This window comes from Coenobita brevimanus, chromosome 44 (genome assembly GCF_032717465.1).
Source record: "Coenobita brevimanus isolate Jiangsu-jjx chromosome 44, ASM3271746v2, whole genome shotgun sequence".
Taxonomy (NCBI): Eukaryota; Metazoa; Arthropoda; class Malacostraca; order Decapoda; family Coenobitidae; genus Coenobita; species Coenobita brevimanus.
Window position 1 is genome coordinate 21,076,384 of NC_136997.1, and position 27,193 is coordinate 21,103,576.

At 41.3% G+C, this 27,193-nt stretch overlaps 2 protein-coding genes across 2 annotated transcripts in view; one reads left to right on the forward strand and one right to left on the reverse strand.

Moving 5' to 3' along the window:
• LOC145398005 (putative glutamate receptor) overlaps window positions 1-27,193 on the reverse strand; it is a 414,474-nt gene that overhangs the window by 115,134 nt on the left and 272,147 nt on the right. The window lies entirely within an intron of this gene.
• The window catches only part of LOC145398200 (uncharacterized), a 3,186-nt gene continuing 873 nt past the window's right edge, over window positions 24,881-27,193 (forward strand). Inside the window, exon 1 of the mRNA XM_080271155.1 lies at window positions 24,881-25,117. Within this exon, the coding sequence (XP_080127281.1) occupies window positions 24,881-25,117 (237 nt within the window). The remainder of the gene's footprint in view (window positions 25,118-27,193) is intronic.

Genomic DNA, 27,193 nt, shown 5'->3' on the forward strand with positions numbered 1-27,193 from the left:
AGCAACCATATAGGAAGGCCAGATACGCTCCATCATCATCACACATAAAAAAAAAAAAAAAAAAGAGGGGAGGGTCTTCACCATACTTCCCGATTTTAGGTTTATTTGGCCCTAAGATTTATTTTTCCAGAACGAATGAGGACCTGAGATCTACGATACTTTTTGCAGGTGTCGCATAAGATTAAATTTAAGACAGTTTGTGTAGTTTTTCTTATTTGTTTACAGAAAAAGGAAAAATGCAAGAGTCTTCCCAGGTCTCTCTTCCCTTCTGCGGAAAGTTAATCTTAGTTATAAAATTCCGGAATCCGAAGTAAAACAACTACAACACAGACAACACAACGAGAACCGAGGATATGGCCGTCTACGGAGAAATCATCGCTAGGGTTCAGGGACGAGCAAAACGAGCCATCATACAAGCCAAACGAGCCATCAGACAAGCAAAACGGGCCATCAGACAAGCAAAATGGGCCATCAGACAAGCAAAACACGCCATCAGACAAGCCAAACGAGCCATCAGACAAGCAAAATGGGCCATCAGACATGCAAAACGCGCCATCAGACAAGCAAAACGGACAATCATACAAGTCAACACAAGCCATCAGACAAGCAAAACTAGCTATTAGACAACAAGACAGCATTGCAAGAAAGTTGAATATTGCCGAACTTGCAGTCACGTTAATAAAAGTATGTCTTGGAGAAAATCAACCACCTGGATATATATTCTATAAGTGGAAAGTTATAAATTTTGAAGAGTAAATCCTGCCAATTTTACTCCTTTTCTACGCAGTTTCCAAAAACCTAAATAAAATCGGTCATTGGTTGCAAAAAGAATATGAAAGGATTTATTGCAATGAATAAAGGCTGACATTACTGACAGCAGGAAGAGTCTGGATCCATTCTTCTCATAATCCTTTTCTTTAATTTTTTTTTTTCCTAAACTCTCTCCTCCCTTCCAAACCCTCTTTTTTTTTTTTAGGTTCACTTACTAAATTATTTTTTTTGACTCATTTGTTTTTCCTTTCTCTCTTCTGTAAAAAAAAAAAAAAAAAACTAAACTGTAATTTCACGAATCATGCAATATATCTCTTCCAACACCATTTCAGCCGTCCCAGGAGCACAAAACTTAGCCAGCACAATATACACACCACCATTCATAAGCGGAGTAAATACCAACTTACCCTGGTGCTCCTAAAGGTGAAGATTTCCGAATGAGTTTTGTATATCTTGCCCAAAATTCCAATTTCAATGATTCTCTTGAGACAGTCTGAGATGAGACTACCGTAGGGGGTGTTACGGGGCAGGAACCACGTCATGTAGTCCTTGTAGAGCTGTAGAGAGAGGAAAGTTGTAGGTAGGTAGGTGAGTAAGTAGGTAAGGATGTATGTATGTAGGTAGGTAGATAGGGAGAAAGGTAGGCATATGTGCTGATTCAGTAAGTGTGGGTTCGGCTGGATTAGGTTAGGTTAAGTTAGGTTAGATTAGATAGGTAGGTAGGTAGGTAAGAAGGTAGGTATGTAGGAAGGTAGGTAAGTAGGTAGGTAGGTAGGTAAGTATGTGGGAAGGTAGGTAGGTAAGTATGCAGGAAGGTAGGTATGTAGGAAGGCAGTTAAGTATGTAAGAAGCTACGTAGATAGGCAGGCAGGTAGGCGGGTAGGTAGGTAGGCAGGTATGCAGGTAGGTAGATTTGTAAACAGGTAAGTATGTAGGTAGGAAGAAAGAGTACGTAGGAAGGTAGGTAGGTAGGTATGTGGGCAGGTATACAGGAAGGTAGGTAGGTAGGCATATAAGCTGATTAGTAGGTAGACAGAGGGATAGATAGATGCATGGATGGATGGATGGTTGGATGGACGGATGGTTAGATGGAAGGATGGTTAGATGGACGGATGGATGGATGGATGTCCTATATGCGTAGCTATGGTGATAAAAATTCAACACCGCATTCCAATCTCCCTTATATAACAATACTGGTCTGTAAAATACCAACACAAGATTTAATCAACGTTTATAGAGTTCTGAGAGGGCGTAGTAATATTTGGGTCTATTTACGTGTACAGAACAGTTAATAATGTAGTATTCTTGTACACCTATATTTGGTATAAGATGCGTGAAAAAAAAAAAAAAGTAATTTTTTCGTCTTTAAATTTTGAAAACAGGGATGAACCTTCTAAAAATAATCTCCAGCAATTTCTTACTAAATGTTATGGGAATGTTTGATGCTATAAAAACTGGTAATACAATTTAAAGTTTATCTGTTTGTCTATCTATAGCCAGACGCCACAGTCTCGAAAGGGGTGGCCGTTTGCCTTTGAGTTAGCTAACAGGAAACCATTACACTTCTTCAGCCATCTGAAGACGGAAACGGGGTAATAAAAAGCGACAGAAAAGATGGAAGAAAAAGGAAGAGAAGAAGGAAGGCAGAACAAGAATGATAAAGGTGAAGGAAGAAGTAGGCAGCCTACATCAAGTGAGTGGATGATAGTCGCCACCATCTACCACCACTTTTACACAAAAGGCTTTAATATTACAACAAAATACTGTGATTACAAATGTGTCTTTTGAATTACACTATCTCGATTTGATACACTATGTACATCCTCGCTTCAGAAGTACACGAAATATACTCACAAATTTTAATATACGAAATACTCCCTATCTTCTAACCTAATCTAATATACAATCGATAAAGAAAAAAATGTTTATAGCGCTGGATAAGGCCTATAGTATCCAAAATGATCACTATTACTCATGATGTTGCGAAATGATTAATCCTTTATCATCCGTTATCATCTGAAAGTGCTTTTGTTAACAGTACTTTCTTTTTCTTTTCTTACTAACAGAGCAGAGGAAGGAAAACAATGTTAATAAAAAAAAATATATATACACCAGGTTATAATTATGTAAAAGAAGTCTTATAAATAGCAAATTTAAGAATCCAGTTTTATCAACGTGGGAGAGAAATATTTGGAATTTTCAGTGGTCAGTTTCAGATCAACTGCACTACTTGCTCAATATCATCTTGTATTTCGCTGGTTAGCACCCTAACACCTTTTCCTGAGCGATTTAGTTTGCTTATTACACCTTGCTGTTGTATTCGGTGTTACAATATTCGCTGGTTAGCTCCCTAACACCATTTCCTAAGCGATTTAGTTTGCCTATTACACCTTGCTGTCGTATTCGGTGTCATATAAATCCTTCTAACATCGCCGTACTCTGCATAAATAACGCACAAAAGAATGCTAACCAGTCATCAAAGAGTAAATAGCTATGAAAAAAGGTGTTCGGGAGCTTCCTAACCTGACGAGGATACAGGTTTTAGTGTCTATTTATCGTGTTTTTGAAATTCCCTTTTATACTGCACCGAATTCACTTTTTGTAACGGTTAAGGGAGTTCCCTAACACCCTTTCCTTTAGTTATATATTTTTGGATACTCGTATGTCTGGTTAAAATCCTTTTCTATGTTTAGTTAATATCCTTTTTGTAAGTTATTTATGCAGAGTATGCTGATATCTGAATGATTTAAAGCACACAGCAGAGGATATTAACTAATCAGCTAAATAAATCGGTTAGGAGAAGGTGTTAGGGAGCTTCCTTAACCGACGAGAATATGGTCTTATATTCCTTTCATACATACAATAATTTCTAATCTGGAAAAGTAAATAAAACCTACCGATTCGTCCATAATGTAGGTAGACTGCGTGAGACCCTTTCTGTGTTGAGTACAGACGAGGTAATCAATAGAGACGATGAGGCCGTGGGTGCCCTTCAACACCTTTCTCAGGAGGAAATCATAAGTGTCAGGGAGGTATCTATCAGAATCCAACTCCATCCTGTGGCCCAGAGTGGAATAGACTGGATTTTTGGAGGCTTTAAGGGCTGCCGGAACAAAGGAGCCGTAATCCACCATGCACGGTTTAACCAGGAAGAGGAACAAATAAATAAATAAATAAAGAGACATGCATGAAAAAATCTCTATCTATACAAAATAAGATATCAACAAAGCCCTTTTCTTTTTTCTTTTTTCTTTTTTTTTTCTTTTTTTACAAATATCGTAACATTTTATTTTTTGGCTGGTATTGGAATTTTTGTAAAGTAAGATTTTTAAAGTGTAGAAATAGACCGGAGAGACAATTCATCCTAACTGGCGATATTTGACCAAGTTATCTTATTTACTAAAATTTCACACACACACACACACACACACACACACACACACACACACACACACACACACACACACGGGCAAAAACATTATCGTTCCGCCATGGTAAAGGCGGGTGATAACAAGAGATTATTACTAGAATATGCTGCTAGTCACGAGTATGTGCTGTGTAATGGATGCTGAGCCGTAGGAATGTCTTTTTCTTCCACCGGCTGTGAAAATAGCTGCAGAAGGACGAAAATCTGGGCATGCTAAGGTGAAGCGAGTTTAGCAACAGTCGTTGTATTATTATTATTATGATTATTATTATTATTATTATTATCAGTAGTAGTAGTAGTAGTAGTAGTAGTTGAAGAAGTAGTAGTAACAGTAGCAGCAGCAGCAGCAGCAGCGGTAGTAGTAGTAGTAGTCGTAGTAGTAGCAGCAGCAGCAACGGCGGTAGTAGTAGTAGTAGTAGTAGTAGTCGTAGTAGTAGTAGTAGTAGTAGTAGCAGCAGGAGCAGCAACGGCGGTAGTAGTAGTAGCAGTAGTAGTAGTAGTAGTAGTAGTATTAGAAGTAGTAGTAGTAGTAGTAGTAGTAGCAGCAGCAGCAGCGATAGTAGTAGTAGTGGTAGTAGTAGTAGTAGTAGTAGTAGTAGTAGTAGTCATAGCTAGTAGTAGTAGTAGTAGTAGTAGTAGTCATTCCTAGTAGTAGTAGTAGTAGTAGCAGCAGCAGCAGCGATAGTAGTAGTAGTAGTAGTAGTAGTAGTAGTAGTAGTAGTCATAGCTAGTAGTAGTAGTAGTAGTAGTCATTCCTAGTAGTAGTAGTAGTAGCATAGATAGTTTTAATATTAGTAGTAGTAGTAGCATAGGTAGTAGTAGTAGTAGTGGTAGTAGTAGTAGTGGTAGTAGTAGTAGTGGCATAGATAGATAGACAGTAGTAGTAGTAGTAGCGGTAGTAGTAGTAGTAGTAATAGTAATAATAGTAGTAGTAGTAGTAACATCTCATGGCCCTGAAATAGGTTACTACCCTAATGCAAGTAAGTCCATCTTGATCGTGAAACCAATTTACTATCAAGATGCACAAGAAGCATTTAGAGGCACAAACGTGATAGTGACCAAGGAAGGTCAGAGGCATCTAGGTGCTGTGATTGGAACTGAAGAATTCAAAGACAAATATGTGAGTGATAAGGTAAAGACATGGGTAGAAGAAATTCATACACTATCCAGCCACGTAAAAACAGAACCCCGTGCAACATACAGTGCATTTACCTATGGTGTAAAGCACAAGTGGACCTTCGTGATGAGGACCATACCAGACATCGAGTTGCTGCCACAATCACTGGAGGATGCAATCGGGGATTCATTCCTCCCATCTCTAACCAATGGCCACATCCCCACACCAGAAGAGAGGGACCTTCTAGCACTACCACCCAGGATGGGAGGCCTTGGCATTATAAATCCAGTAGCCGTGGCAAGCTATGAACACAGAAATTCACTCAGGCTCACCGAATCCTTGTCACAGAAGATCTGCGCCCAGGGTGAGACGAGTGAAATCGACCACCAAAGGCATAAAAATATAAACACACAGATAAGCAAGGAGCGTGAAGCAAGACAAAAAGACCAGCTGCAGCACATAATCGAACATCTAACACCAGACCAGTGAAGAAGAGTTGAAATTGCACAGGAGGTTGGGGCATCGAACTGGCTCACAACCCTACCTCTCAAGGCAAAAGGCTTCCACTTCAACAAACAAGAATTTATTGACGTCATAGCCTTGAGATACGAGTGGCCAATAGAGAACCTACCTCAACACTGTGCCTGTGGCACTGCCTTTGATACAAACCATGCAATGGTATGCGAGAAGGGAGGCTTTGTTTGCATCCGACACGATGAAGTACGCGACCTCACTGCCAAAGTGCTGCAGGAAATATGCCATGATGTCACAATTGAGCCAGCTCTGCTACCCCTGGACGGCGAGCACTTCACCCACAGAACAGCAAACACATCAAATGATGCAAGAGTAGATGTTGGTGCTCGAGGTTTCTGGACACGTGGGCAGAGGGCGTTCTTCGACATCAGGATATTTGATCCCATGGCAGCATGTCATCGTGAACTGTCTCTCGAAGCTGCACGCAAAAGGAATGAAAAAAAATAGAAATTATCAAGAAAGGATCCAACATGTGGACCACGGTCGATTCACTCCCCTTGTGTTCACAACATCAGGTGGGATGAGTCCAGAGGCAGCGAGATTCTACTCGAGACTGGGAGAGGTTCTTTCTGAGAAGAAACGTCAACCGCAGAGTTCTGTTATGGCCTGGATGAGATGTCGACTCTCATTCTCCCTCGTGAGGTCTGCTCTGCTATGTCTCAGGTGCACAAGATCATCAGCCCTCAGACCTGTCACTCTGGCGGGTATGGATTACGAAGCTACAGTGGTCGAAAGTCGCATAGACCAGCGACTCCAATAGTTTGATGTCTTTATTTACACTGTAATATCAATAAATATAAAATAAAATTAATAATAATAATAGTAGATGGTTGGTAACCACAGCCGTTGGCGTGCTTGGGGCCAACGGATTGTAATATGAGGGTTAGTGTTAACCTTCACATTACAACTCCAAATGGTGAACTGTATTAGCAAGGTTGGTTTTGATCTTCACAATATAATTCCCCGATGGATGGATGTGATTAAAAACAAAAAAAGTAATAGTAGTAGTAGTAATAGTAGTAGTAGCAGTAACGTCTATAAAATCGCTTGGTGGCAGCAGGATTAAAATCAGTAATACGTTTTCGGACTGAAGGGCTTGAACCCATGATAAGTGTTAAGGTGTGACCGTTGCACCTTGCTGCTGAACGCACTCTATAACGTGGCATGCAGGCTAACCACATCCAATGCTTAAGTGAAGGTAACAGCTTTTCTACCTCCCTGCTGAACGCAGTCTATAACGTGGCATGCAGGCTAACCCACCCCATCAAATACTCAGCAGGTGTTCAATAAAACCCCCCACAGAATTGGCTGTTTTCATACGAACGTCAGCCTTTGAGTTGATGCGGCTGTTGTTTTAGCTCGTGTCTCAAAACAAGATCACATTTACACCAGACAATCAAGAAAATGTCAGCAGTAATCGTTCAGCTATTTAATTCACTGTTTTCCACTCTACTGGCTCTGGTGAGGGAGGCCTTTGTGTGGTGGCACCGATATAACTAGGCGGCTCACCTGTCTGGTTGTACAAACATCCTCCTCATAAGAATGGCAAACTGGGATACTGGTATTCGTGTTGAACATGGAAGCTAAGTCTCTCAAGTGTGGAGAGGGACGCCTCCATGTGGTGGTACTGACATGGCTGGGTGGTGGAGATACGGGATATACAAACGTCCCACAAACTCTGAAATACTGCTACCACTACTACTATTACTACGCTACTATTGCCATCAATAACAATACTAACAATAAACTAATATTAATAAATCACACAACACGAAATTAACCATATGTGTTCGTTCCTGAATTTGCCCTTCTCCCCAATTTCACATCCTCCCTCTCCTCCTCATCCCCCTTACTCCTCTCCCTCTCCTCCTCACCCCCTTACTCCTCTCCCTCTCCTCCTTCTCTCTCTCCCCCTTCCTCTTTCTCCCTCCACACGCCTGCGCCAAGCCCCCTGGTGCCGGCTATAAGGCGCTGGTGTTTGTGAAGGTGTGGTGGTGGTGTGGCGGGGCAGGTGTGGTCACTCGCCATGGCGCCTTCATACACACAACACTGCCTCTGCTTCGCCTTCTTCGCTTCCCTCGCCGCCCCTGCTGAAGCCCTGCGCAGCTTCCCAGTGTTATCCGGTGAGAGAGAGAGAGAGAGAGAGAGAGAGAGAGAGAGAGAGAGAGAGAGAGAGAGAGAGAGAGAAAGAGAGAGATAATGGAACGTCTGCAATACAAGGGATTATTTTTCGAAACTAAACATGATCGTCTGGCTAAGGTTTTGTAACACCACTTCCTTAGCGATTTCTTCTGTTACATTTCTTTATCCTTTTGTATGTTACAGGCGCAAACTACATGAAAATCCAAATGGCATAAAGAACATATAAACAATGTAAGGTGTCATATGAAAAATAAATCGCTATGGAAGAGGTGCTACAAAACCTCCTGTCACTTAGAATTCGACTCTACTGTAATAGCAGTAGAAGTAGTAGTAGTAGTAGTAGTAGTAGTAGTAGTAGTAGTGGTGGTAGTAGTAATAGTAGTAGTTATAGTAGTAGTAGCAGTAATAGTTGTAGTAGTAGCGGTAGCATTAGCAATAGTAACAGAGGCGGTAATAGTAGTTGTAGTAGCAGATGCAGTATTAGTAGTTGTAGTCGCTGCAACGCAGCAGCAACAGTAGTCGTAGCGGTAGAGTTGGTGGTGGGGGTGGGGGTGGTGGTAGCAGTAGTAGTAGTAATAGTAGTAGTAGTAGTAGTTTCAATTCAATTCAATTCAATTCCTTTATTTCGTAGCACAGAAAACTACATAGCTTATATTAGTACATAATACACATATAATACATGGTGATATGATATTCGGTATTCAGTCATTTATCGCATATGCTGCAGTAGTTGTAACAATAGTTCTGGCCTGAACCTCCGTAGCTGGTTAGCAGGCACAGGAACCAGCAGTGACAGTAGCTGTTTGAACACAGCCAATTAAAAAAAAAGCTCTAAAACAAATTTTGTTGATAGAAATAAATATAAAAAATTAAAACGCTCTTTTAAAAAATAAAAGACTAACTGGAGACTAAAAAATCTAAAAATATTCTTTTTGAATAAAATAAGACAATAAAAGAGGAAAAGACTGAAAGGAAAATATAAAATGAAACATTTGCATATAATATCTAGGTACATTAAAGAAATATATATAAACACACATGCATATACATACATACACATATGTATACATACATACACATATGCATACATATACATACACATACACATATGCACATACAAATATACATACATACACATACACAAATACACATACACCTATACATACTGTACATACACACACACATATACACACATATACACATATATATACATATACATGTACATATATATACACATATATACACATATACATACATATATACATTCACACACATGCATATACATACATATATACATGCACACACATGCATATACATACATACATATGCATAAATACACACACTCATATATACATAAGCACACATACACATACATACATACATATACTGTACATAAATACACACACTCATATATACATATACACACATACATATACATACATACATATACATAAATACACACTCATATATACATATACACACATACACATACATACCGTATAAACACATACATACAAATTACAAAGACATAACATATACATATAAAAGTAGAGGAACTATTAAAAAATAATACAACCCACTGTAACTTTGTATGAAAGATTACAGGCGTTCTCCTTTCTTCATGACGCTGTACCCAAGTAATCCTGGCTTGTAAAATGTCCAGGGTGAGGCCAAACACATCCACTCCATAAGTTTGTTTAAAATGATTATTGATGAAAGAATAAAAATATCCCATACTTAAAAATGTAAAATTTGTTTTTATTATCGTACTTTTGGATGACATTAGTCTTCTGGCATACCTTGCATAAGTAAGAGCCAGGTGATGCCTCAGCAGCAACACATTGTGTGTGTCTGCCAGCTCAAGATTACTGGCGTAGGCAGGTGCACCTGTCATTCGTTATAAGGATTTAGCGTATGCTGCTTCAAATGCTTTAAACATCCGCGATTTAAGTGTATTTTTATGGTTCCACAAACATAGACCATATTCGGGCTTACAATAAGAGCTAAATCAAAATAAAAAAGTATTCACATCTAAAAACTTGAAATTTCTTAAAGTACTATTAAAACTGACAAAACTTATTTAATCTCTTTTCAGTATCTTTTTCATCTCTCAGATCAGTGGCAAGACAGTGACCTAAATAATCATACGTAGTAGTAGTAGTAGTAGTAGTAGTACTAGTAGTTATATTATCAAGTTCATCTGAAACGTGAACCCAGTGGAGTGCAGGGTGAAATCGCTTTCCTTCTGGATTCAACCATCCGCCTGTAGGGGAACATTGAAACAGTTGAGGGACATATGTATAACCTGGCAATTGAGCCGCCTGGTTATATCGGTGCCACCACGTGAAGGCGTCCCTCTCCAGCACCACGACATAGGAGTATAAAGAGTAAAAATGACCCAATATGTTAACGATCTCGGGGAGATTTTCATTTAGCAGCTTTTTTCCCGTAGTCCATGGGTAGAAAAAGGCAACACTGCGGCTTAACATCTCTTTTAAAGCACTTCTTTGTGACTAGCACCATATTCTAGTGTTAATCTCTTGTTACTGCTCTGTACTGAGAATGGAGAGAGGGCAGTTTTACGGTTATTCACTGTTCACTTCAGCTAGGTGTAAAATGGCCATCTCTCCATCATGAATATTCAGCTGATACGAGAGACTGACCCTAGACTATGATGCTAGTCACGAAGAAGTTCAATGGGAGGGATGTAGAGCCGTAGTCTTGCCTTAGTGTGCCAGTGAGTTACGGGAAATAAGAGCAGAAAGGAGGAAATATCCGCCAAGTCAAAATGAACGAAGTTCAGGCTAAGGTATTATAATTTCACCTCCTCCTAACTTCAGTCTTCCCTCTTGAGCTTCAGATACTTCAGCCTCCTTCAGAAAGTCTTAGCTTCTTCCTGTGACAGTGAGACGTATTGTAAGTGGTGCAGGAGGCTTCTTAAATCTTCTTCGTTAGCTATTTCGTTTGAATATCACACTTAACATTTTCTTTCGTGCTATTTTTTCTCATCGACACAGGTGCTGGAGAGGGACGCCATCCTGTGGTGGCACTGATATAATATGGCTATGGAGCTGCCCGGTTATACAAACTTCCTTCAACTCCCTCTCTATCCCCCCAGAGGAGGATAATGGACTGCGGGAGGGCAACTTATGCCTGCAGTCCGCTAGGCTCACATTTTAGATGAACCTAGGGCAACAACAACAACAACTACTACTACCACTACTACTACTATTACTAATACTACCACCAGGAGGATACTGAGGTACTATGTACAAATCAAATCGCTGATAAAAATGTCTTATGGCATCACCAAAGCCAATTAGAATACAGTCCTGGGGTGGGATTAAAGGTATTTCATGGTGGATTCCTTGTCGTATCTCGGATTAGTTTTTGCAGGATGGTTAACGACATTAGAATCTTTCCCTGGCTGGCGTTCTTTCGTCAAAAACAATTCCTGGTTACTTGAGGGAAACTGTTATATCTGTTGTCCGTTATGTGTTGTCTGTTATGTTATCTGGTGTCTGTTTTCTGTTATGTTATCTGTTTTCTGTTGTTTATTTTGGGTGGAAGGACAGAGAAAGAAATGATTCCATGTCTCCAGTTCCTCCTGTCAAAAATCATCACAGTTACGACAGGGCCTGGATCGTAAATATGTTTGAGTATCCCACCCCGGTGTTGTATTTTCTTTTGTAACTTCCTTGGTGCTGGCAAGAGACGCCTTCATGTGGTGGCAGCGATATAACCGAGTGGCTCAACTACCTTGTTATTCAAACCTCCCTCAGCTATCCAATATACTATCAATATGCCGGGAATCGAACCCGGGACTCTCAGGTGAGAGCCAGGCAGCATACCGGGTTTGCATTCCGGCATATTGGTAAAGTATTGGATGATATTTCCTATGTAAAGTATAGGTTTCTCTCTTCATTCCCTCAACTACTTCCCTATCCACCGAAAGAAGGATTGTGGACAGCAGGAGAATGACAGTTTAAACCTGCAGTCGACCAGGTCCACATTTCATAAGCGACGCCTTCATGTGGTGGGACTAATATAAACCAAGCTGTTCAGTTGCTAGGTTAAACAAACGTCCTTCAACTACTTCCCTGTTCATCGGAAGGAGGAGGGTGGACTGGGGAAGACGAGCAAATTAAGCCTTCAGTCCACCGGGTCCACGTTTCAGATGAACCTCAGGCCACAAAAACAACCCCTTCCCATAGTGAGATCAACGTACAGTATATATTCATGTTTAAATATCCTCTTACCAGATGATTTAATTGAGTTTAAGAGAGTTCCTCCTACTAGACAAGAAAATATACTCATTTATTCTAACTTGGTCTAGATTTTCCTCCACTGGTAGCTTATTTCATGTAGCTCAGTGGCAGAAGTCTGCAATACTTTGGCTCTACCTTCTTTTTATATCACTTCATGACTACCATCATATTTTAGTGTTAATTTATCGCTACAGCTCAGCATTCAAGCTGGAGAGTTGTTAATTTTTGGCCAAGATAGAGTAAAAAGGGTATAGTTCTTTTAACTTGGCCTAGATTTTCGTCCATTGGTAGCTTAAGTGGTAGAATGAGGCAGTACACTGGCTTTACGTCCTTTTCATTGACCTTCTTTGTGACTAGCATTGTTCTTTTGTGCTAATCTACTGTCACAAATCAACAGTCAAGATGGGGAGATTAACGTTTTAGGCCATCCTTATCTGCAATGGGTCCTCGAGTTCATGCAGTCACAACTTAGCATTCAAGCAACAGAAATGACCCAGTTCCCTCAGATGAAAACTAACCAACTATAATTCATTCTTTTTCTTCCCCAGACAGCCACACTCTCCCAACCAACACTCTATCGTCGCTGGTTGGGGGTCCTTTGCGTGGGCAGGATCTCCTGGTGGTGAGCGAGAACCACAGTCATCGCCTATTAGATATGAGTCAGGTGGTGTCAGCAGCGGGACTCTCTTTCACTCCCGTCTACCTCGCCAGCCAACACTCGCTCCTCCATACTCCACGTCCCCAGCTCCACATCAGAGGATCAGGACTTACAGCTGTCATCATTTTCTACAGTGATCCTACTTCATTTCTCCTCCTCCTGGCAGGCAACAAAGACTGGAATCCTTGTTACCTGGTCCTCTTCTGTCTGGACCCATATCGCAACACGACCTCTGTCTTGAGTCACCCTGTCGTCCAACGCTCAGAATTCATCCTACTTCTGCAGTTGGTCGTTCAAACAGGAAAAACACACATATATTCCTACACCAGCCTACCCACACAGCGCAACAGACAAGGATGCTCACTTACAAAAGCTCCAATGGAAGTTTGGAACCCTAGTAAACTTTACACGCTCAAGTCTCTTTTCCCGCCTCGCTTCCTGGATTTCGGGGGCAAGATTTTGCAGGTTTCAGCCCTGTGCTACGATGTTCCTTTCGTTTACTATGGCAAAATGGGTGGCTGTGTCGGGAGGAATGTAGACGCTTTGAACATCATCGGAGACAAGTATGGGTTTGGAGTGAACATGATTCCCCTCCCTAATGTTGGGTTCGCACGTAAAATAAACGGCACCTACACAGGCATGCTTGGCCAAGTGATGTACCACGGGAAGGACATGACCGTCAACGTTCTTCAGCCAAATAGGGATCGACTTCACGACTTTGATCTCACCTATCCTCACTGGGACACGAGTTTCGCCTTCCTTATACGCGTCCCGCAGCCACTGCCACGTTGGAGGAATGTTCTGTACCCTTTTTCAATGCTTATGTGGGGACTGCTGGCAGCTACGACCATTGTGGTGGCTTCGTCTCTCGCCTTGCTTCTGTATCAACAACGTGTTATCAATGATCCTGTCAACGTTGCTCTCAAGGTGATTATATTGGTGTTGATTGATAGATGGATATAGACATATGGACAGACAGAAAGATAAATGGATAGTTTGTGTGTGTGTGTGTTTGTGTGTGTGTGTGTGTGACACACACACACACACACAGCTCTTGATTTGATTTGGATTATATGTAGAGAGAGAGAGAGAGAGAGAGAGAGAGAGAGAGAGGGCCCTCACTATAATAGACAAATGGGTGGAAATCCAATAAAGCAGATACTCCGATCTGTCCGATGCTCAGGGCCGGTTATAGAGGGGGCACGGGGGGGCAATGCCCCACCAAATTTTTCGATTGCCTTCCCAAATGCAAATTATTTCTATATTAAATGTGCTGCAGACCACTCTGATCGTTCTCTTTGTTAATGTATTAACAGTACGATACTTATCGTACGCGTTGCAACACTGAGTGGACCGTTGGCAACAACTCCCATTAGTTATTATGCATTATTGTCAACAACTACAGTACACTGTAATGAACAGAAGAAGAATTCTAGAATAATTTTTATGCTTGATCTGAATTAAGAATGGTTAATGAAAAGTCTTGTTTCTAAATAATTATCAAGAGAATTGCTGTTGGTAACTGATGAAAATTTATGTCTGGCAACTCTCTAAGTTGTTGAATTGCTGCCCGCAACTCTTAATATATGACTTATTGTGTGCAGAGGCAGCTGTCAGCAGGGGTCTAGGCAGGAGGGCGACCTTACTGACGTTGTTATATCTTATTGCATTCGTATTTTACTAGATTGGCCATCTTATCAGTACAGTAACGTTACTTACATTGAAAATTTTTTGACTCGTAAACTTAAGCCTGCCACAGCTAGCTATGAGGCACCTTCCACAAGTTGCACCAATTGTAGTGAAACAATGTTTGTCCTTCTCTGAGTTCATTAGTTAGGAAATATGATGATTATTTTGGCTTTGCAAAGGATGACCTCAATGATCGTCCAACACAGCCAGTACTAAAATCTTTCCCCAAAAATGTTTGGACAGAATGCTAGGGCTTTCAAGCTGGCACAATTTCCGACCATGGCTATAATACTCTGTAATGCGTGATGCATGCTTCTGTTTCCCTTGTCGCAAGTATCGTGTGGCAAATGACGGAGATTTAATTCTTACCAAGCGACGGTTCTCAAATTGGAAAGTTGCACTAGAAAGTGAAAAAGGATTCAACAAGCATCCATCCAGTCATTGTCATTTGCAAGCTGCAGCCATCTGGCCAGAGATGAAACAGAGACAATCAACAGGTAAAACAGTAGCATGTCTATTAGGATCAACCCAAACACAAAACAATCGCTACTATGTGAGTAGCACAGGGGAAGTAATACCGTTTTTATCTGTCAATACGCTTGCTTTACAAAGAAGCAGTGAAAGGTTTCACAGTAATGAAGACACAAACAGACATCTCCACAGGGCCTTTTCTGAATCTCTTTGAGTGTACCTTGACTAATGACAAAAAAAACTTTCAGAGGTACAGTAGCTAAGACAGTACCCCAGAATGCCAAGTACACTTCATAGGACATATAAAATGAGGTAATCGATACAATGGCTATTTTAGTTTTTCAGGAAGTTAAAAGCAAGTATGAACAGTGAGATACATCAGGTTTTTGTATGAAGAGTGATGGAACAAGAGACAAATGTAATGTGGAGAATCCATTATGATACGGTTTGTTCGCAATGCTTTGCCTGAGGAACACTTGATTGGTTTGCTTGACTTAAGCCAGTTAAATGCAGACTATATAACAACACAAATACTCAACCATCTGCAAGATGGAGGTTACAGTACTGACAATATAATCAGTCAATGCTATGATGGTGCAGCAGTCATGAGTGGGGTCAACGGTGGAGTACAAGCATTGTTACAAAAAAGGCCTGGCAGAGAGGTTCCGTATATTCATTCCTTTAATCATGAGCTTCTCCTTACTATAGTGCATTTTATACAACACGAACCTTATGCCAAGTCCCTTTTTGAGCTTTCAAGTTCACTACATTCTTTCTTCCATCAGCATTATGTAGCACAAAATTATAATGCTACATCACTAAAAAGACTCCTAGAAATCCGTTGGACAAGCCATTGTGATGTGACAAAGTGCCCAGTAGAAAATAAGGATGCTATACTCAACATTCTGTCTGAGGTATCTGAGGATAAAGAAGCAACAATGAATGTATGTACAGAAGCATCAGGCCTTCAAGTACGGCTAAAGAACCAGATTTATTTTTTGCAACTGGATAGTTTCTTCTTCGAGTACTTGGTTCTCTAAAACCAGCCAATTCCTTGCTGCAGGCTCAGTACGATGATATGTGCAGTGCTAGGAAAGTTATTGATGCCAGCTTACGGATGCTGGAAGGTCAGCGAGATGATGATTCTTGGTTTTCTGATTTTGAAGCTTTTAGATGTAATCCTCCTTTAAAGAGAAAGAGACCCATGAGTAAGCAACTAGCCGAAAGCGTTATGCTCTCCACTGTTGAGCATAATGATTCTGATAATCCCACAATCACTCCTTGTCAGTTTCTAAAGAGATCTCTTCTCAACATTCTAAACAGAGCAATAGCTGAAATGGAAAACAGATTTTCTATGAAAAACCTGGATATTATGAAAGCTGTGTCCTGCTTATTGCCTAAGTCAAGTTCATTTCTGGATTTCAGCTCTCTTGGCCTTTTGCAAATACTTGCCGATAAGAACAAAGAATCTGATTGTATGAGTTTGAGAAACGAAATACATTTTGCAAAACCCATGTTACTTAAGAATTTTTCCAGCTGCAGTGATGCTTCCATATCTACAACATGTAAATATTTGCAAGAGTACAAACAAGCATTTCCTGAGCTGCATAAGAAGAATGTCACATCCCTAGTTATTAGAGTGTCATCTACATCATGTGAGAGCTCATTCTCAACGCTGTCACGAGTGCTGACTTCTTTCCGACGCGGTATGCTACATGACAGAAAGAAAAATTTGGTGATCTTGGCCCATGGAAAAAAACAATAATTATAAGTCTAAATATGGATGAATTTGTAAGACGCCTTGAAAACAAAAAATGCAGACGGTTGGTGCTATAAGCTAAGCATCTTAAGTTCTATGGCAGAAGTATCTGTTGATGTTTGCCTAATTTTATGGGAAAAACAGCATTTCCTGATAAATGCAGACGGTTGATGATGTATCGTTATTGAATCTTAAGTTCTGCTGCATGAATTTCTGCCTTAATGTTATTTGCCTTATTTTATGGGAAACGGAATTTTGTGTTATGCCTAACGTTTACTTTATTAGTGCTTATTTTGTAAAATGAGTAAAACAAGAAAGTTTTTTGTGTGTGTTTTCCCTGCTTGTAATCTGCCTTGCTGTTGTTTGCCAGTGCTATATTATCAACTTAAGTGTTATATTGCTGTAATGGAAATGGTATATTTTTGTTGAAACAATAAAACTAAATAAGGTCTTCGTTTTCATAGCATGTAAAATGTGAACACTGTTTACTTGCTATGGTTGAGATTGTTAATTCAAGTTCATCTTCAAGTGAATCAGTCATAGAAAGAGGGAGAAATATCATTATCATTATAATTTCATCTTTAGTTTTGCACATTTGCCTTCTACAATGTACATGATTTTGTATTATATCAAAGTTACGTTTAGCGGTTTTCTAATAGCACTTAAAATGCTTCATTTGTTTTTAATTGTGTTATTTTAGCTTACTGATATACCACAAGCCTGAGGCAGAGGAAGGGAGATGTGAAGGAACAGGAAGAGATGGAGGGATGGAGGAAGGGAGAGAGAAGTGGAGGAAAAGAGAAATCCCTCCCCCCCAGCTACGCCTTTGTGCCCCATCAATATGTGTAGCGGCCCCTCCAATTGGAGCAGTCAAGAACCGGCACTGTCGATGGTCCTCCCTTATGTGGGATTTCAAGTATAGTTAGAATATAAATTAGTAAAACAGTATATTGTAATACTAAAAATGAAAACTATACCCCTTTTAAACTAACCTGTCTCATAATTTCACACCCTTGACATAGTACTATTTCATGACTAGTACAGAATTAATAGTCTGTTTTCATAACTCAGCAGTTATAATGGGAAGATGGCAATTTGAGGCCAGGCTAGGGTGAAAAGGGTAGGAAACTCATGCATTGTGCACTTCACCTGTACAGATGGATGCAGAGTGCTCACACGTCTATTCTTCTTGTATGCTTCAGATTGAATTAAGTGTATTCATCGTCACTGTTGGCAAAGATGATTCTGGTGGCTCTGGTGTCACATCTGGTACAGAGAGTCCTGAGGTGTTAGGGTCCTGAAAGCTGTACCACTGGATCCTGAGGCTATGTGGAGGCTGGCTAAGGATGTTGTTGCCACGGGCACATTGGAGGTCTCTGACTGTGTAGAGCCTCTTGGCAGCAGTTGGTACAGGCTTGAAAAACTGGAAGATCTTATCCAGGATTTTCCTCTGCTGCTGCAGCTGTATCAGCTCCAACCTGCTTAGCTGCATGATCTCACAATGCTGAGCCAGATTCCCCCCGACTTTGTCTTCACGGCCAGGATGGTGTTTGCAGCATCAATGGCTGCATCCAGAGACGGTTCAGATGTCGTCTCCTTCCACTCTTTGTCTTCCTCCTTTGCTAGTGTCCATTCTTGTAGTTCATCCACAGTCTCCCATTCTGTCTGATGATGGTTGCTAGGCACACCAGCCTCCTCACCCAGCCATTGTTGCAGCCTCTCCTCGGGACTTATCTTGGAAAGATCATATTACATCTCTTGTAAAATCTGCTTCCAAGAGATTGGGTGTGCTAAGCCGACTCCGCTCTTTCTTTACTCCTGCACAATTGTTGACTCTATACAGGGGTTTTATCCGCCCCTGTGTGGAGTACAACTCTCATGTGTGGGGAGGCTCCCCACATACAGCTCTTCTCAATAGGGTGGAGTCAAAGGCTTCTCGTCTCATTAACTCTCCTCCTCTTACTGACCCCCTTCAACCTCTGTCTCTTCGCCGCACTGTTGCATCTTTATCTCTTTTCTATCGCTACTTTAATGGTCACTGGTCCTCTGAACTGTCTGCTTGCATTCCTCCACTTCTACGACGGGCGCATAGCACCCGTCTGACAGCAAACTCTCATCCTTTTTCTGTTCAACTCTCTAATGCAAGAGTTAACCGTTACTCTCAGTCTTTCATTTATGCAACAGGTCAGCTATGGAACTGTCTCCCTCTGTCTGTATTTCCTGCTGCCTATGATCTCCAGTCTTTCAAACGCAGTATCCAGGCATCTCAAAATGATCGGATCTTGAATTTGGCTCTCTCTCGTATTTTGTTTTTCTCTTGGAGGGAACTGTTACTGCGGGCTCATGGCCTTTGGTTCCTTCTTCCTCGCATTAAAAAGAAAAAAAAAAAAAAATCACTCTGCCCTGCAGCCACCAACATTTCTGGCATCTGCAGTGGCTCAAACCCCTTAAACTCACGCAGTGGTGCTGGAGTCTTGGGGGCTCTAAGGAGTTTGCACCAGCAATTCATTGTTCTGGCAAGAGACACTCCCGTCCACGCCTCTGCCAGTTTGATGAGGCGTCTTTGATGTTGTATATTTTGAAATTGCACTGGGATTTCTTTGCCTCTGGTGTTTTCATAGTCTTCCTGGCCCATCCCATCCACAGTCACAATGATGCACTGGTGAAAGTAGAGCTTTCTGAAGTGCCTCTGCACTCTCTGGAAATCCATGGTCCATGGTCTGGGTAAGTTCAGTGATGTATCTGGCAGGATCAAGGCTTCAATCGTCCACCCTTGCTGCAGAGTTTAACAGAGAAAGGATTGGCTGCGGCATTGTCTAGCAGCAGCACTGCCCTCATGTTGTCACGAATGATGCAACAACTTTTTTGGTGCTGCTGCACGGAAGCGTCATAGCGGTGGTGGAACCAGCCATGAATGATATCTTGGTTAAACCAGGTTAACTTGTTACCATGGCACTACGCAGGAAGCATGGCCATGATGTCCTTCAGTGACCTGGGTCACTTGCTCTTACCTACTATGACTGTCTATAGGCAATGAGAGCAATCAGCGCTGGCACAGGCCAAATTGGAGAGACACCCCTTTGCTGATTTATGTCCTGGAGTCCTGCCAGGGACATTTTGATTATTATTATCATTATTAATATAAGAGTGAATTTAAGATGATACTCACTCTCATCTTAAATGTCAGGACCAATTTGCCTACGCTCTGGTTCCTGCGCTCCTCTGTGGGGTGACTTAGGATTGGATGATGGATGGATGGATGGATGGATGGATGGATGGATGGATTATTATTATTATTATTATTATTATTATTATTATTATTATTATTATTATTATTATTATTGCCCCCCTATTAGGGCGATAATGTAATCGCCTGAGTCTGTGTCTGTGTGTGCATGTGCGTGTTACCGGAATATCTCAAAATCATGAGGGCAAATTATATTCAAACATTATTATTATTATTATTATTATTATTATTATTATTATTATCATCATCATCATCATCATCATCATCATCACCGTCGTTATTTTCTTCTCCCTCTTCTTGCAGGTAGGGTCTGGGTTGATAGGACAGTCCATGCCAGATAAGGAGATAACAGTGTGGTGGGCGAGGGTGTGGTTGGTGGTGTGGTGGATTGCGGTAGACATCTTAGCGGCTGGATATACAAGCAACCTCGTAGTCGTTCTGACAGTGCCTGTCTACCCTGCCAAACTTGAGACCGTGAAAGATGTGGCGGAATCCCATCTTACGTGAGTTGATTTGTAAGCTTCTGTGTGTGTGTGTGTGTGTGTGTGTGTGTGTGTGTGTGTGTGTGTATCTCTCTCTTCCTTATGTAAGACATTTTACAAGCTCTATGTACTCGCATAACGTGACTAAGTTTGATACAATGCTCATCACGAAGAAGTGCTATGGAAAGGATGCATTGCCAAAGTTCTGTCAAACTCCACCACTGAGCTACGTGAAATAAAGTTGAAAAGAACGAAAATATTTGGCAAAATTGAACACGCACAGTTTACTGAATATTGGCTGGAGGATTTTATGGAGGGTAGTCCGGAAATAGCGCTGCACAAGTAACTCATCTGATTATTGTGTTGCGGGGATGGCTCAGTCTGCTGGCGTGGGCGTGACAGTGGGGGTTGGAAATAAATAATGGAGGATGGATATAGCGATGACTGAGCCGCCCCCACAGCACACGAGAAATGGCCCGGCGAGGTGTAAGAGGAGCGCTACATATGGACTACCCTGTATTTTGCGTATTATATCTTAACACTGACTTATATGATTATTTATAAAGCTTCAATGTCGACATAGTTTACAGCAATAACATACAAGATGATATTAATGGGTAAAAGGCAGAATAAATTGCTTGGGAAAAGGTGTTACCAGGTCCCTCAGGTATGGCATGAAAGTGAAAAAATAGTATGGTGATGATGTGGTGGTGGTGGTGGTCGTGATGGTGGTGATGGACATGATGGTGATGATGGTGATAATGTTGGTGATGGTTGTGGTGATAGTGGTGATGATGGTGGTGATGATGTTGATGATGGTGATGGTGGTGATGGTGATGGTGATGGTGGTGATGATGGTGATGATGGTGGTGGTGACGGTGGTGGTGATGGTGGTGGTGATGGTGGTGATGATGGTGTTGGTGATAGTGGTGGTGATGGTGATGATGGTGGTGGTCATGGTGGTGATGATGGTGATGACAGTGATTGTGATGGTGGCGATGATAGTGATGATGATGATGGTGGTGATGGTGGTGATGATGGTGATGATGGTGGTGGTTGTGGTGATGATGATGATGGTGGTCGTGATGGTGGCCATGGTAGTGATGATGGTTGTGGTGATAGTGGTGATGATGGTGATGATGATGATGGTGATGATGGTGGTGATGGTGGTGGTGATGTTGGTGATGATGATGGTAGTGATGGTGGTGATGATGGTGACGATGATGGTGGTGGTGATAGTGGTGATGATGATGGTGATAATAATTGAGTTAGCAAGTGGAGCAATAGAGAACATTGGGCTTAGAAGACTGGAGGTCATAGGCAGAATGAAATACAGAGAGAGTAAGACAAGTTCCAGAGATGACCTGTTACATACAAGAAGGACTGGGAGTAAAGATTAGGTTTTGCATTAGAGAATTGGAGAGAAAAGGGATGAGAGTTTGCTACTAGACGGGTGCTACGTGTCCGTCCAAATGAAGGTGGAGGGGGGGATGCCAACATACAGTTATGAAGATCAGTGACTATTAATGTAGCAATAGAAAGGTAAAATTAAGCAACAGTGTAAAGGAGAGACAGAGGTTGAAGGAAGCCAGTGAGAGGAAGAGAGTTAATGAGACGAAATACCTTTGACTCCACTTAGTTGAGAAGAGCTGTATGTGGAAAGCCTCCCCATTCATGGGAGCTGTACTTGACAAAGAGACGAATAAAACCCCTGTATTAAAAATTAACATTTGTATAAGGGTAAAGGAGGCATGGAGCCGCCTTAGCATAGCTAATCTCTTAGAAGTAGATTTTACAAGAGAGGTAATATAATCTTTCGAAGCTAAATTTCGAGAATGATGCCCCACATATGTTCGAAGATGATGAAGGACTGAGATGAATATCATTAAAAATTAAGACATTCCCCTGCGGATGATTTTGACGGGTTGAAAGTGGTAAGAACTGGGTTTTTGATACATTAACAAGATTACTTTTACCCCAATCAGAGAGTTAAGCCAAGACAGACATTAGGTGTGCCATAGCCTCGCAGATGGAACGGTGAAGGGTGGAGCCATCTGTGTATGAGTGGATAGGGTTAGATGTACAGCTTAGTAAGTCACTGATGAATAGAAGGAGAGTTGGTGATAAGACAGACTCCTGAGGAGCATCACTATTGAAAGCTCCAAGAGAAGATCGGTGGTCGTCTACAACAAAAGGCGTAGAACGACCAGAGAGGAAGCTAGAGATGAGGGCACACTTAGAAAGATGGCAATCGTAAGAGGATGGTTCGGAAATACAAGATTTATGCCAAACTCGATCGAAATCTTTTAAGATGTCAATTGCGATGGCAAAGCTTTCGCCAAAGTCCCGAAAAGGAGGATGACCAGGAATCTGAATGGAATGTAAGAAGATCGCCAGTGGAACGTCCCTGGCGGAATCCGTACTGATGATCAGAAAGAAGGTTGTGATAGGCAAGGTGCTTTAATTTTTTTGTTAAAAATAGATTCAATACAGGATGTTAAAGTAATGGGGCGATAATTAGAAGATTGGAAATGGTCACCCAATTTAAGGACAATCTGACTTCCAGCAAGAAGGAAAGGTGCGAGTTGGCAGACGAAGGGGAAAGAGCTTAACTAGGAAAGTTGTAAGCAGAGTTACAGTTCTTGAGGAAAACAGGAGGGACCCCATCAGGCTTATGCACCTTGTTAGTATTGTGGCTAGTGAGGACAGAAAGTATATCAACTGAAGAAATTTCAGTATTAGTCATGAGGATGTCAGAGGTGGAAGAGATGGTGGAGCAGTTACAGAATCATCTAGGGTGGAATTGGATGAGTGTGTCTGAACACAGAATTCTGCTCTTCAGTAGAAGAAACAGCTACAAAGTCACCAGAGTGGAAGAGAGGAGGGAAGAAGGACGAATTACAGTTGCTGGAAAGGTATTTGGTAAGGTGGCTGAAGGAGTGAAAAGAATCTGAGTCAAAGAGTTCAGAACATTTTATAAGAGTGAAATTATTCTTAGCAGAATTGAGAACAGACTTAGCAAAATTCCAGACGGAGATGTAATAGAGGCGAAATTCAGGGTGTGTTAGCTCCGGTACTTTTTGTAGGCCTTCTCCTTGTTGTGGACAGCATTAGAACAAGCGTGATTAAACCTCTTTCTTTTTTTCAGAAGTCAAAAGGTAAACGAGAAGAATATCTGCTTCCATGCCCGAGAGAACAACTTCCATAATGTACAAAGCAAACTCAGATGGCTCTCAGCCATGGAAGCAATAATCATTCTAGGGAAAATCATAGGAGTACCTCCTGAGGGACTCCCAATCAGCAGCTCCAAAGTGCCAATCCTGCCTCTGCTTGGGACGGTCCACAGGCTTTACCGGAACGATAAGACAGATTAAGGTGATAAGGTTGTGGTCGCAGGAGGAAAACAGAGGGGAAAGATTGACAGAGTAAGCAGAAGGATTAGTTGTAAGGAAAGGCGGCCAGGGATACAGGTAGGGTGCTGTACGAGTACAAGCTGCTCTGTCATTAGGAATAGAAAAGATACAGGTTTGTTCACCACGGTGATCAGCTGATTTGTACGAGAGCCAAACGTGGTGGTGAACATTGAAATTAACTAGAATGGAGATTCCAGAGAAAGAAGAAATTGACAGAATGTGTTTCCATCTTAAAGTAAGAGAGTCAAAGAATTTTTCAAAGTCGGTAGAATTAATGGATATGTACAAAACGTATTAGTCTGAGAATGACAGGCTAGCCGAAACCAGACCATAGAGTATCTAGAGGATTGACGTTCAGGAAAGAAGAGAATTAGAACTTTGCCACATCAATGTTTGCTTCATTTTTAATGGAAAGCAAACAGATAGAAAAATTATCAAGACAAAAGGTGCACCTGCAGAGAAAATGGTAAATTAGAATAACATTTGTGTTTAGTATGCAACAATTTTATTTTATCTCAAGAGCTACTCGACTCCATCATGTTCCATACCTTACTGTGGACACCTGTTACCTATATTTATGTCACCTAAACCTGGCTCAGATTTTTGTCCTTTTCCAGCATGTTTCACGTAACTCAGTGGCAGAAAAAGACAATGCCACGGCTCTACATTGCACTTTTTCGTGACTAGTATCAGTTTCTAAGGCAAACTTATTGCTACAGCTCAGCATTCAAGATGACGAGATGACAATTTTAGGCCAATTTAGAATAAAAAGAGTCGGTTCCTTTTATTTTTTCTCATTGCGGAGTGAGGAAGAAGTCTAGGGTGGTAATGGTGATGATGATAGCAATGACAATGATGATTCTCTCTCTCTCTCTCTCTCTCTCTCTCTCTCCAGGCCAGTGATGTACGAATATGGAAGCACAATACCAGACGCCTTAAGGAGCTCAGAGAACCCAATCTTAGCCGAACTGGGGAGGAGGCTGTACTTCGACCCCAACATTACCCTCAACGATCCGTATGCGGCCACGTTGGAGCTGGTGATGCAGAGGACACATACTTTGCTTCTTCCTATTGATTATCTGATTCACACGCAGCATCGCAAGAATTTGACTCGGGATACTTACATTATGAGAGAGAAGGTGGGTGGTGTAGAGATACACAGACAGCCAAATATACAGACAGAAGGATAGAGAGATGGATAGATGGACAGATTTTATACACACACACACACACACACACACACACACACACACACACACACACACACACACACAAAGAAACAAAGATAAACAACCAAACACACTGCTGGTGCTATAGTGTACTTGCTTCCACAGATATACAGCAACTTGATGATCTGGATAATACGTAGCAACACCCCACTACACCCACAGACAGATAGATAAACAGATATATATGCTGTATACACAGACACAGCTGGTGGTATAGTGTGCCTACTTCCACAGATATACAGCCACTTTATGATCTGGTTACTGCGTCGCAACACCCCGTACACCCGCCTCATCTCAGACAACCTCATCCGCCTTCTGGAGACCGGCATCCTTTCCAAGATCTATCAACGGCACACCGGAAGCCTCCCGGGAAGAAGCTCGTCCGTAAGTGAGTCGTAGCACCTCTTCTAGATATATTTCCAGGATTTATTATTTGCACACCGGAAGCTTCCTGGGAAAAATTCACCCGTAATTGACTCGTAGCACCTCTTCCTTAGCGATTTACTTGCATGATTTAATATGTCATAAGCGTCCACACTGATAGTGTGGAATGTGTTCGAGCGAGCGAGCGAGCAAGTCAGGCAGTGCTGAATATTGTCTCATGTGGCTGGTCATCTTCCTCTGATTTCCTGACCTGAAAATACAAAATAGAACTTATTAGATTACACCAAAAATATTTTCTCAAACTTCCTAAAACCAATTCTCTCAGCAATCGTCGGAAAATACTGCTGAGCTACTCATGCAACCTTAGACCGTTACTTCTTGCCTAGTCGATTTAGGAAAAAAAAGAAATTATTGGAAATTACGGGTTGTCTGTGAAATGATAATAATTGTGGATTTTTATGCGATTTTCAAATTGGTGTCTATCTTGTAGCTTCAAAACTGACTGAGATATAAAAAAAAAGTTCGCTACTGTACTACAAAGTTTTCCTCCCGCCTCCTGTCCCCATTTCTTGCTGATGCGATAAATCTTTGTCCAAACTGTGACTAAATTTGGTGTTCTAGCTTGCTTCGCTCGCTCGAACAATTAGCTGCATACAGGAAGTCTCACGGGCAAAAATTCGCCCTTGATTTGGGAATGGGTATACGTATTTTTGTTCCATAGGTGTCTTCGTAACACTTTTTCTTAGCGAGTTATCTTACTTTTACGTATTTTAGATGACAAAGGTAGCATTACAGTAACTCTTCCTTAGCGATTTATTTTCCAAGATTTGTTAGTTGTACACAGGATGTCTCACTCGCTGAAGTTCGGCCTTGAGTTAAGCATGGGTCTGATATCTTAAATACGACATTGATGTTTGTCCTGCATCTCACTGGCGTAAGAAACTTTAAAGACTTTTCCCTAAGCATTTATATTGCTCAGTTCTCCTTAATTATTTTTACATTGCAATTAACTTACTGTTTCTTCATTTTGACATGGTTTGCATCGGTGGCATGAGGATGTTAAGATGTAACAGGGAAATAAATCGATTATGAAGAGGAGTTACGAGGCTTGGAACATCAGTGAGAAAAAGATGAAATGTAGTTTACCCACATAACAGAAAAGGAGTTGGAAAGGGACGCCTGCACTTGGTGACACCGACATGACTAGGTGGCCTCGCTGCCTAGTTATAGAAACGTCCCTTAGTTCCCTCACTATCCCCCAAAAGGAGGGAAGTGAACTGCAGAAGGTAACTTATTTCAGAGGGTCAGTGGTTGAAAAAGACTGTACATCCTTTCCATGGCACTTCTTTGTGACTGTCACCATAATCTAGTGTTCATCTGTTGTTACATTGAAGACAGAACTTCGTTAGAATAAAAGCATTATAGTATGCTTCTTTTAATTTAATCTTACCTAAAAATACCATGTCTCTATTTTTCATGCTGTTATGGTAATAAACAGAGACTACAGTACACTGCTAGCCACGAAGAAGTGCTATGGAAAGGATGTAGAACCGAAATACTGTCTCATTCTACCACTCAGCGACGAGAAAGAAGCTGCACAAG